We start from the raw sequence: 12,318 nt of genomic DNA on the forward strand, positions 1-12,318 counted from the left end.
GTCAATGCTGGACAGCGGCACAACAGCACCTCCCCAAAGGCTGACTAAGAGCAAGGCTGAGCAGAGACAGGCAGTGAAAGGGAAGGGCTGAGGCAACTAACTCTGGGACGGAAGAGCTGGAACCCACTGAAAGGAGACAGAGGATGAGATGTAAAAGGAGCAAGCAATGAACAGTAATACATCATCTCTTAGAAAGTACAAAAGGGAACATGGAATTTTTCTTTTCAAAGAGAAAAAGGGATGAGACAGGTCAAGCATCCCCCTGGTATCTCCTTAACCTGCTGCAGGAGGTTAGAAGAAAGAGAGGGACTCTGCAGATGTACAGGGAGGAGCAGCAGCAGCAGAGCAGCTGTGGAAGGGCAGGGATGCCAGCCAGACTCCCCTTGCCCATGGCACGGGAAGGAACCAGTCTTTGAGTTTTGTCATAACAGGTATAATTATTCCACTCACAGCTATGCTGTGATTACACAAAGTATAGAAAAATATGCTGTCAATGACACAAAGTCACCATCCTCCTGTGAGGAAGCTATTTAAATTATGCATAAAAGTACATCAAAATAACAGAAAATCCAAAGTGCTTTTTAATGTATATGATAATTTGTGTTCTAAAATCATACTGGATAGACTAAGTATGTATGGTATTTAAGCACATTTGATCTAGAGACAGCAGTGCATAACTTGGTTTCAACAATATGAGTAAAGGCCTGTTGATACTACTTCTAAGAAGTTTTTGTTACAGGTAACATCTTTGCTTAAGTAAACGAGTATCAGTGGACACAGATCCAGTCAGAATCCAGGACAGGTACAGAGGTGCTTTCTATGGTAGTACATGATTATGTAATTTACATAATTAATCATCAAGTTAAAGCTAGGAAAGAACTTTTCTCTTTTAGTAATTTTTATCTTATTGAGATTCGTGCACCCTGAAGGCAATAACTGAAGTCTACCAGTCTGCACAAAAGTAAATATATTGCTTTGTAAATACTGTCTCAAAAGTGTGGCATTCTTCCCATTTGGCATGAAAGACACCTTTTTTGCCACAAGCACACATGCAGTAAAACTAGCAAAGAAAGCACTTACACATCTAAAACTGACCTTCAGCATGCTTAACACTTTTTTAATGTCAGATTTCTCATAAATTAGATCAGCCTTTCCTACAAGTGACCACATCTGCAGCTTGGTTAGTTAAATGCTTTTGAAAAACTAAAAAGAAAACAAAAAAGGAGGAAATAGGAAGAAGCCTAGTTGCAATAAATTATCTTCAATCTTCAGACAACTGCACACTAAACACATGCCTCGAACTATTTAAATTACAAAATGTTGGTTTAGATTTCACTATTTATTTTTAGCACTGAAGTTCTTCAGCCAAATTTGTTGGGGGGGGATAGAGAAATGACCTTAATGGTTCAGATGTTTGTTTAAAGCATGCAGGAAATGATGCTCTCTTGCTGGAACGGTGGAGAGACATATCAGAGATAAGCACAAACAAAACCAGCATCCTCTTCAGCTCTGCCTACAGCCCCAATAATCTTCACTAATCAGGTAACTGCTTTTCTTTTGATTGGCAGTTTCTCCATAGTCATCTCCAGTGTCAGCATATCAGCACTGGGACCAACATGTACTACTACTTCTGCAAACATATCTGAATGCTTCAGTAGAAAAAAAAAAAAAAAAACCAAAAAAAACCCCAAAACATTAAAAGACTTCCAGTCACATATCTAGGTCCAGAAGTTTATCTTGCTGGCAAAAACAGAAAGTGAGTCATTTTAAGGTAGCAGGAAGGGAGATGGATAAAGAAGCTAAGAACTTGAGAGTTTCTTAGTCTTCTTGAGTTCAGAACTTCCTTATTTGTAAGACTGACTGCTCTTACTATGGAAAAAAATAGCACACAAGTGTGTAACTCAAGACTGGATCATACCTAGCAAAACCCCAGAGAAACTTTAATCCTGACATCATCTAACTGTGTGTGGGTGACTGTACCAATGTGACCCTCGTTTGATGGAATGCTTTATTACTAAAACTGTTTGCCACCCTACATGGCAACATAACACACTATTTCCACAGACACTAAGAGCAGCATATTCACCAATCATGTACAGGCACCAGACAGTGGTGCTGAGGAAAGCCACTTACCTGCACCAAGGTTTTAAGGGAAGGGTGGCATGGAAATGAGAAGAAGAGTGAGAGTTAATGGCAACCAGAAGATAAAGCCAAAATGGGATTAATATTGATCTCTGTGCCAAGATCTTTGCTGTTGCCTTCTTTACATTCATTATTGACCTGCCTCTGGATTGCCCCATCCCATCAGGTGTTTGTTTCTTCTCCTTACCAAGCCCCGGCCACAGATTGCTCCCCCACTCACATGTCACCTCATCACTTGTAAAGGCTGAGCTGATAAACCTGCAGTGCTTTATAGAAGATTTCTGACTCCTCTGCATATTTCCACCAGCTTTCCTCCATTTCTATACTTTATCCATTTCCACTCTCTTTCTCTCACGCATCTTCCATGGCTCTCTGCTTTCTCCACCCTGGCTATCCCTCTTTCCAACTTGCAGATTCCTCCTCTTTTCTTCTCCCATCCTGTACCCATTATCTTCCTTTGCTTTATTCCTTTTCTACTCTAAGTACCACACCCAACACCTGATCTCCTAAATTTTGGCCTTCCCATTGCACTGCCCCTCCAGTGAGGGATATTCTTATCTCCACAGATTTTCTGTTTGATCCTCTGAAATGACAGTTCTCACTATAAATACCCCTATAAATCCCTCCATAATAGTTTATTTGCTGGACACCTGACTGTAAAACCTCTTCAAAGCCCAAATTAACCTGATGCCTTGTGTATGCACAGGAAGAGCATATAGTGGAGAGATTGCACTGCTTGGTAACTCTTAATTCAATCTCAACCAGATTTGATTTGTTTAGTTAAAAAAAAAAAAAAAAAAAAAAAAAAGAAAGAAAAGAAACTCCCTTCTCCCCAATGATACCTAAATACTGTTCAAAGTTCTGGAAGTAACTGCTACCACTATCTAAAAATGACAGCATTGGTAGAAACACATGATAGCATCTTAACTGAAAATCCCCATTGAGAGAATTCAACATGATCTCTAACCATGGGGCTCAAGAGAGTTGCTCAGGATGGAAATAAGCTGCTTCTGATAAATTTAAGTAAGGAGAGGAAAAGAAGTGCAGAGGAGTTTCTTTGGTAAATGTGTAGCATCTGGGCCTTCCTTATCTTCCTTTGAGGTTTACGTTGGTGTATATTCAAAGATGCTTTAACATGAGCCCTTATCAACATGATGCAGAGACCTTCAAAACCAGTGAACTAGCTGCAAAGTGAGGACAGGCAGATGAACACAGTGTTGCAATTTGGTGCTTAATCACTTGATTATTCTTTATTTTTTTGTAACTGTTAAAATGACCCTGTATTATAGTCTCCTGATGTTCTATATTATGTACTATAGAAATAGCACAGAAGTTGAAAGAACATAGCTATGAGTAAGTCAGCTCTAGAGTTGTGTTTGTTATACTCAAGCGTGGCTCTGCTCCACTGTCAACATTAACTTAGTTCTTTTACCCAATAAGGTTTCAGTCTTGTTGGAGCAAAGACATCAAAGCTAACCTTTTATCATTCACCACCTCTATGAAAACCTTCGTTACTTTAAGTCTGCTCACTGGGCTTTTCATAACACAATTTTTCCATCCATCAGAATAGAGTTAATGCTCAGACACTGCAAACATCAACAGACACTGAGACATCTTTTCCAGTGCTCACCTTTGTTGGTTTCAGCATCCAAACAGACCAAGTGAACAACTGATACAGGTTCTTCCCTCACAGTAAATGATAGTGTGTTCTATTTAAAACACCAAATTAGAATGCAAGAGTCACTACCAGATACTGTAAAAAATATTTTGAGCAGCACAGACCAGTAAGCCTGTCAATGCCATTTACCCTTTCAGCAAAGCATTTATGTCTGGCTACTTAAATGCTTTGTTGGAAGAAGCTCAGAGAAAATTTATATGCTCTCCTAAGTACAAGTCAGTCCAAATTACAGGTAATGGTAACATACTATTTATTATACCAAAAGAAGTTTGCAAGGCAGAAAAGCCTTTCCTTTAACCAAAAGATTACAATGACTTAGATACAACGTGCAGTGACAACTTCTCCTAGACTATATCCCAGGCTACAGCATTTACACACGTGGCAAACACACCATTGCCATTGAACACCACCACTACCAAGGTTTCCAACAAGTGGTATACAAGGTTTCAGAGGTCATAGGGAACAGAGAGAGGACAACATGCCTCTCTGAACAAATTAACCTATGTAAGAAGCAGATCTCTGAAACCTGAAGCAGAAAAGACTAAAAGCTCCTGATATCACCAGCAAATAGTAAGGTTCTAAGTGTCACTTGCTTTGCTTTTTGATGTATCTTTTCAGTCAGTTACTGTGGGAACCCACATGCTTCTGTATTTCCTTGCTCAGCCAACCAAACAGAAATAAAACCCATTCCCTTCTGCCTTGTAAGAGACTCATGTAATTTTTGTTATGATTCTCCAACTGTATTTCTGAAAAAAACCACATATACAAACTTTCAACAAGATAACTTTACAAATATATATACTACAGTAAAACAAACTATATGTATCAGTTCAGTTTTCATTATTTATTTTCAGATATGAAAATATACCCTTTTTTTTTTTAGAAGTGGCACTGTAGGTTAACCTACTTTAAACTATCTCCCACACCCCTCATAACAATACAGCCAATCACATTAAAAAAAAAAAGCTGGTATTTTTTAGAAAGCCTTTTAGGAGGGCACAAAAATGAAAAGTTCAAGTCTAATTGTTCAGCTGTGATTTTAGTTCTTGCAGATCATGCTTTAACTACAAAGTTACACTGCAACAAAATGAAGGAGGTAAGAATGTTAGAGTGTGAACAAAACAATACTAAACTCACCCCTCTGAAATTCCAGCCCTTGGTGGAAGGAAACAAGGAAAAATTGTTCTGTTGCTGTTGTTTCGGCCTGCAAGATGAGAAAAGACAAGTGTTTACCTTTTCAAGCTGCCCTGTTTTCTGTATCAACAGCAGAATGACAACAGAGGGAGAAAAGAAAAACACAAACATGCTTCAAGCACCAAGACACTTCAGATTTCCTTGGCTGTACCTCTGACAGGTTTCTGTCTTCAGTGTAGTTACAGGTTTTAATTCAGATTGAGAGCTAAGGGACATGGCAGCCTTACAGGCCTTCAGAGACTTGATGACTGTCAACAACTTATTACTCCCACTGATTTTCCACAAGGAGAGACAACCCTGACCCAAACAAGCTGTGAAGATGCAATTATGCCATGTGATGCAGGACAGTGCAGGCTGCAGCTGCACTGGATGAGGACACAAAGAGCCTTTAATCCTGCCACTGAAGCCACGCGAAGCATCAGCGCAAAGCACGTTAGCCACACTCTGGTGTGACGCTGAAAACTAGAAGCCGACTTCTGTTTTTACTCCTTCAAAAAAAAAAAGAAAAAAATAAAAGAAAATCTTTCTCCTACTCTATAATTATCACTGTACAATTATTTCTGAAAAGGAACTATAACATTGTCCACTTCACTCTTAATGAGTCCTTTTCACCAGTAGGATCTTAAGTTACTTCACAAAGGTAGGCAAACATTGCTGAGATTTTACACATGAAGTCAGATCAAAGCTCGACTGACCTGCAGGAGCTGACCAGACCAACAAAGAGTTTGGCAGCAGGACCCAAGTGCTGAGCACACTGCAACTCCAACCATGCAATTATACACCTTACAGAAGCTACCACAAATAATAACAGGGACACCAAAACTTGGTTAAAACCCACAGATTAAATGGCTGCTTTTCAAACCTCACCATCCAACAACAACAGGACAGATATTTTGCAGTTAAAGCACTGAACTAACACGAGTCGTTCCTGCTGCTTATAGTTCCTGAAGGACTGCAACATACCATGCCCCAGTTTCTTTTCTGTAGAGTCAGGATGGCAATAGTTTTCACTGGTTTTCTTACTGTCTTCTCTATTTTTGTGTCAAATATTTGGTGTATGGACGTTTTTCTTATTATGTTCATTAAAACACATCATAGAGCTGTGATCACAGGAGGTGTTTTTTGATGCCAGCATAATGGAAAAGATGAAATTATAATCATGATAATTAAGTAATTTTTGTAACATCAAAGGTTGAAATGTAAATCTTCTCAGTTTTTCACTCTATCAGTCTGCCAACCAGAATCAATATTTATCAATATTGAAATGTATTGATAAAGTCATTAAAAAGCAGAAGTCACTACACATGACAGACTTTAACATCAAAGACTGTCCCACTAATAAATCCTCCTAGTACAGCTTTCCAAGTTAAAATATTATGAAACTGAATTTCTAACATAAAAGGCTCACTGGAACAGTAACTGCATTATGAAAAGAGAAAAATGTAATTAACAAAACTTACACAGACTATTGTCCCAATGGTGTTTTGCAGCTTTTTAGTCACAGATGATCTCACGCTGGAACCAGTTAGATTTTCAAAAAACATACTGTGAGCTTTACAGAAAGTTGTACTCCTTCTAAAAAATGTGTTTAAAGTTATGTTTCAGCACTTTTATCTTCTATTTTAATGTTGTTCTGGTATTTATTTTAACATTTGATTAAGAACTGCACTAGTTTTATACTAGTTAAGCTGAATATAGGGGAAACAACAGATATTTCAACTTCAATATAGCAGGTGTTATGACATTTTAGACAACGTTTCAAGGGAAATGAAGACTACATTAAAAATTATCTCCCCACATCATTATCTCATTCACAATCATGAGAACTAAGAACTTTGTAATAAGCAATAAATTTCACGGAATCACAGAATATGCTGAGATGGAAGGGACCCACAAGGATCATCAAGTCCAACTCCTGGCCCTGCACCTCAAGTAATAAAACGTAGTTCTTCCAAAAGCAAGACCTCATTTACCATTTTCAATTTGGTCCTTCACTATCTTATTTTGATCTCTTGGTCTTCCCATCTGTCAACATCAGTGAGAACTGTATTGAAAAAGAAACGGAGTAAAGCAGAATTTTTCAAACAAAGAAAAAAAGAGGAGTCAGATTAACAGCCATTAACAGTCATGAGCAGACCTGACTTTTAGAGGCATTTACGTCTAAGATAAATCACTCAGGTACTACAGTAAGGCTTTTTCAAATGTCAGGTATAAGACAGGGATGGTCCCTCTAACTGCAAGCACTGTGATTAACATTTGTGAAACACACCAAATAGATTATCACAGGCTGGATCGCGGCTGAGAAAAGGAAGCATCCTAATAATGTGTGAGGTAAAAGAGGAGTTCCTCCCTACAATTATTGTAACAATAGTCTGAAAGCTGTAATCTGTAATCTGACTTTTCCTACGCATGGATCTCTTTCAGCTAAAAGACTCCAAAACACTTTCTCCTCAGTACCGCGGTTTTAAGAATGAAAGACTAGAAGGTGGGGCTATAAAGGAACTTTTAATACTGTGGGACGGAGGGGGTCACCTGCCAGCTGAGCTTGGTTTGGGGATCGCTATGGAAAGTTTACCTTGGAAATAGAAGCCTGAAACCAAGTCCCTCCAGTGTGAGAGAAGTGCAAGCAGAGACCTGTCCCTTGGAAAGGCAGCCCGTGGCGATCCTCAACATTCAGCCTGTCTGTTTGGGTGTGAAATTCCTCCTTCTCCTCATTAGCAGATGTTTTAACTGTTTATCTTCCATTTGATCTTCAAGCTCCAGCCTTGGCAACACAATCCCTGGAAATGGCATCTTCATGCCTTAGTAGCTCCGATGTTCCTTAGATCCCTTGAAACGTTTACAGGGAATGACCAAACTATATTGACCTGCTCACCTGCTACTTTCCTACTGTGATCCTGCTGTTCAATAAGAGCAATTTAGAATTTTACCGAAAAAAAATTTGATTACTGCAGGAACTTCTGACACTGGTGCTATCCCTTGAGCTGTGGCACTGGCTTTGATCAAGGTGCTTCTACTACTCGTTTGTACCCCGGGGAGTAAAATGCTCATTACAAGTCCTTAACATGTGTAGGGTTTTCTATTTAGGTTCTCTCACACACATACTGTGTATATATAATAAAAGTATCTGTTGGACAAATATATCCTTATTGAAATCTTTCTTCAGACACAATTGTTAGACACCAGATTAACATGCCTCCTAGAATAAATTAGTGGAGATTTTTTGTGCAACATCTACTGTGCTGTAGGTTAATTATATAATGACAATTGGTAAGTAGAAGTGTATAAAGGAATCTAAAAACAACAACATGGGCTGAATGTTTTAAAGCTTCTATTACATTTACTAACAAAAGTGTATTATCTGCCTTGAAGCATGATGATGAGATAAATGAACAATTTATGGCAGTTTATATTAAACTCAAGTAACTTTTACATCTTCATCTGATCCTCCAGTCTATCTGCACACAGAATCACTGACTACAAGAGGATTCTTTTAGATATGCATATCCAAGCTGTGCATGTTTTGTTGAAAATACTCAGCTGCTACATCCGTTTTCAGATAAAAGCACATTTCACAAATCTACATGAATACTCAGATAAAAAAAGGAAAGCTCAGACCACTTAGAGACAAACTGTGCTAAGTAAAAATCTTTCTCAATCTGTAAAAAATAAAGATTGTTACTACAGCTGTGAATAGTTTACAAAGATACTGTTAAATAATAAATAGTACTTACTGTTCAGAACTGTTCTTTGTAATGTCGTCTGCCTAACCTATCAAAATTGTACACTAAGATACAGTTCACAAAAGCACATTTATTTTAATACACTGGGATAGTTGTGATACTAAATTATACACAAGAAAACTACATTACAAGAAAACTAAATTACATATAAGAAAATGTTAAAGTGATTTATCTAGTGAAGCCTGAGACATAAGAGAATTTTAGCTTTGAACAATAGCTTTGAATACTGATTCTCTTAAATAGTTTAAATTACAGATAATAATAAATTAATGTACCTTTGGTACTGATTTTAAAAGAAGAAAAAAAGCCCATGCTTTGACTTATTTAATAAAAAGCACTGACTCGTCCACTTGAAATCCCAAATATTATTTCTCTTTTATACTAGGCCTGTGCAATTTGGCACTAAAAGGAGATTGTGGAAAATTTCATTTATTTTCCAGAAGCCTAAAACAAGTCTAATACAACGGAATTTGGCTCAGAAAGTATTTAAGTTCACACAGAGAGCTTACTTGATACACTTTTCTTGCTAAAGGCAAAGTAACTCAAAGACTGTGAGCATGTTTGGTTTGCCAAGGCCCCGGCCTGCAGACAGGAGCTCTTCAAGCTCTCACTGCGAGATAACTGGGGGTGGGGAGGCCACTTGACGACTGAGCACTCGGTATCTTGAGAGAAACTAAAATATCAACCGAGAAAAAAAAAACAGATGACTGATTTTTAGCTGCTGTGCTGATTTCCTCAGTGTTAACAATCTTTTATTGTCCTACTATCATGAACTGGTATAAACACATTAAGAAAGAAAAACAGCCCCGTGATTCTGGCTACACACACAAAGGCATTGCTGAGTAGGTACCAGGGAGCTGTCCCACACCTACTCTTTTCCCATGCTTTCTTCACAACATGTGCAGTTATACGACTGAACCAACGCAACCTACTGTCAAATATCCCAACACCAATTAAACTCAAAGAAGCTACAAAATGCATTTTTTTTCATTTCTCTATTTGATTGCTTTCCTGTAAAAATTAAAACTAGTTTTGTGAAAGATGAAAAAAAAAAATCATTTATTTCTTCATCTGTTACTGCAGGCTAATGCAATAAAGTCCATCAATATACACCACTATAAAAGCATCCCCTCTTGACACAATGAAGTCTGGTCACATCTGAAAGAGAAATTCCTGGCTACTGGCCAACAGGAGGACCCAGACTTTTTTGCTGTTTGACAAAGGTACAGCTGCATTAATGCTGGGAAGAATGAGAAGAGAGTCCTGTATTATGTTTCTATAACAAAATATCACCATTTTGTGAGTATTGTAAAAACTGAGATTATAAAGATTGTTCACTGGCTTACTTTGACCATGCAGCCTAAAATTATTACTGTATCATTTCAGTTATATTGGGAAGAAGAAACAGCAACAAGGTTTGTTAATTTTTAGTCATTACCTCACCCCCACTTTTGTATCACAGAAACTAAATTCTTTACAGAGAGAACAACTGCTCAGTCAAAAGAAATGGCTCATCTCCACCCAACAGTCAGACACAGCCAGATAAGATCCTCTGGACCATGGGAAAAATAAGATCTCATGTAAAGGCTTACACGCCCCCATCAGGAGGTGAGAAAAAGCAAGCCTGGGGCAAAACCCGCACACTACTCAAGAAAAGACAACAAGTCTATTTTGTTTTCAAACAAAAGGCTGGGAAATCCACTTAGCTTAGCAAGACTGGATCCTCACCGGTTAGACAGAAACAAGCACCTTCACCTAGAGAAAGCAGACAAGGCATTTCTTAGCTGTTGGTGAAATCCAACCAAACCGCATTTTCAGCCTGCCTGGAGAGAACTTCCTAACCCTCAAAATCCATTCGTGCCATTACATCATGTTCTTGATAAAGGAAATGGGTGGCTTCTGAAAACCCTTTTTGTTTGGATTCACCTCATCTGGCTCTTTCTGAAGGAGCTCCTGTGAAGCTGTGGTTCACTAACTGGCATTCAGGGAGATCAGCACTGAATAACGAGGGCAACGCTATTTTAAAAAAAGTAACACTGACTTAGGGGCAAGCCAATTCAACGCGCTATTTTGAAATTCCCGTACTGCTAGTTCCTCATGCTTTGTTTGGAACTTCATATTTTTCTGCCCCATAGTTTGTATTTCAACTGAAAAGGCCCAAAATGTAAATTTCTAACACAGATGTCATATAGGATCATTATACTATTAGGCCTGTAGTCAGTTCAGAGGCTTCTCTTTGTTGAAAAATAAAAAACTCCTGCACACCTTTACAAGAGAGCTGTGTGATACTTTCACCCCTCACTCTTAAGGGTCTGGCACTGAGCCAGTCAGTCAAGGAAGGAAATCTTCTTTTATTAAATAGGATCGGTTATAGAGCACTGTAACACTCAGAATGCTGTTCCACTGAGCAAGATTATTCTTGCATGAAGGGTTTTATACTGAGTGACAAGAACCACTCCTGCAATTTCTATGCAGACATTCCAGAACATCTTATCTTGGGACTGTAACAGGCCTGTCACCACCAGAGCTAATAAACTAAACTTCTCCAAGTGTGCACAGTCATTCCCATGACTTAACTTCAGTGTGCTGTGACTACCCCTCCAGAAAAGTCAAATTATACCACAGCTTTGAGTCTACACTAGTTCTGCCCTCTACCACATCTAAAGGATTGGAGGCTGTCATGGCAAATTCCATTTAGCTATTTTGTCACATACAGTTCAGTACCTTAGATATAAAAATCTCATCAAAGGTTAAATTCTACAGCATTCTGGGGCTCTGCCCAGGACACAACAAAGTATTTTATTATACCATAACCACAACATAAACAACAGAAATTCTCCCACATTTTGAGCACTGTCAGTTAAATAAAGAACAGAGCATTAAGAAGTGGAAAAAAGTCAGAAATCACAGAATCATTAAGGATCATCACGTCCAACCTTTGGCTGATCACCACCATGTCAACTAAACCACAGCACAAAGTGCCACGTCCAGTTGTTTCTTGAACACTTCCAGGAGTGGTGACTCCATCCCCTGGGCAGCCCATTCCAATGCCTGACCACTCTCTCAGTGACAAAACTCTTCCTGATGTCAAGTCTGAACCTCCCCTGTTGCTCCTTGAGGCCATTTCCTCTTGTCCTGCCATTTGCTCTTGTCCTCATCAAGTTACCAATGACAAAACCTTCGATATTTATATCAAGCCTGAGAGATAAAGCTTCAACTTTTTCAACCTTTCCCCATTTCTAGAGGTTTTTACTTAGAAATTTAAAAAAAGCAAAATCCCAAGTCATGATACTTTATCTCTTTTTCCTTTGGGTGATGTTTTAAAGACAAACATTCATTGAAACCTGGGAGAGAGCACTTCCAGTTCATTAGATTATAAGACCAATAGGTACAATAAACACAACTATACTCAACAAAATATTTAAGACACTCATAGCTGAGACATCTATGGACAAGCAAACGTTTTTAGTAGTTACATACCCAATATAACCAGTTTTCTTTAATAAGCTTCCAGTATATTTTTTTTTTTTTAAAAGTTATGTTATGTGCACCAAAATGAAC

The 12,318-nt window shown here is 38.4% G+C and overlaps 1 protein-coding gene across 2 annotated transcripts in view; it reads right to left on the reverse strand.

Moving 5' to 3' along the window:
* ARHGEF3 (Rho guanine nucleotide exchange factor 3) overlaps positions 1 to 12,318 on the reverse strand; it is a 113,447-nt gene that overhangs the window by 74,485 nt on the left and 26,644 nt on the right. For both annotated transcript variants that reach the window (XR_003527209.1, XM_027640555.1), the window contains exon 3: positions 4,958 to 5,024. Coding sequence is in view for 1 of the 2 variants with exons in the window: in XM_027640555.1 (XP_027496356.1) it covers positions 4,958 to 5,024 (67 nt within the window). In the remaining variant the exon portion in view is untranslated. The remainder of the gene's footprint in view (positions 1 to 4,957; positions 5,025 to 12,318) is intronic.

Source organism: Corapipo altera, unplaced genomic scaffold (assembly GCF_003945725.1).
Source record: "Corapipo altera isolate COAL_440 unplaced genomic scaffold, ASM394572v1 55, whole genome shotgun sequence".
Classification (NCBI taxonomy): Eukaryota; Metazoa; Chordata; class Aves; order Passeriformes; family Pipridae; genus Corapipo; species Corapipo altera.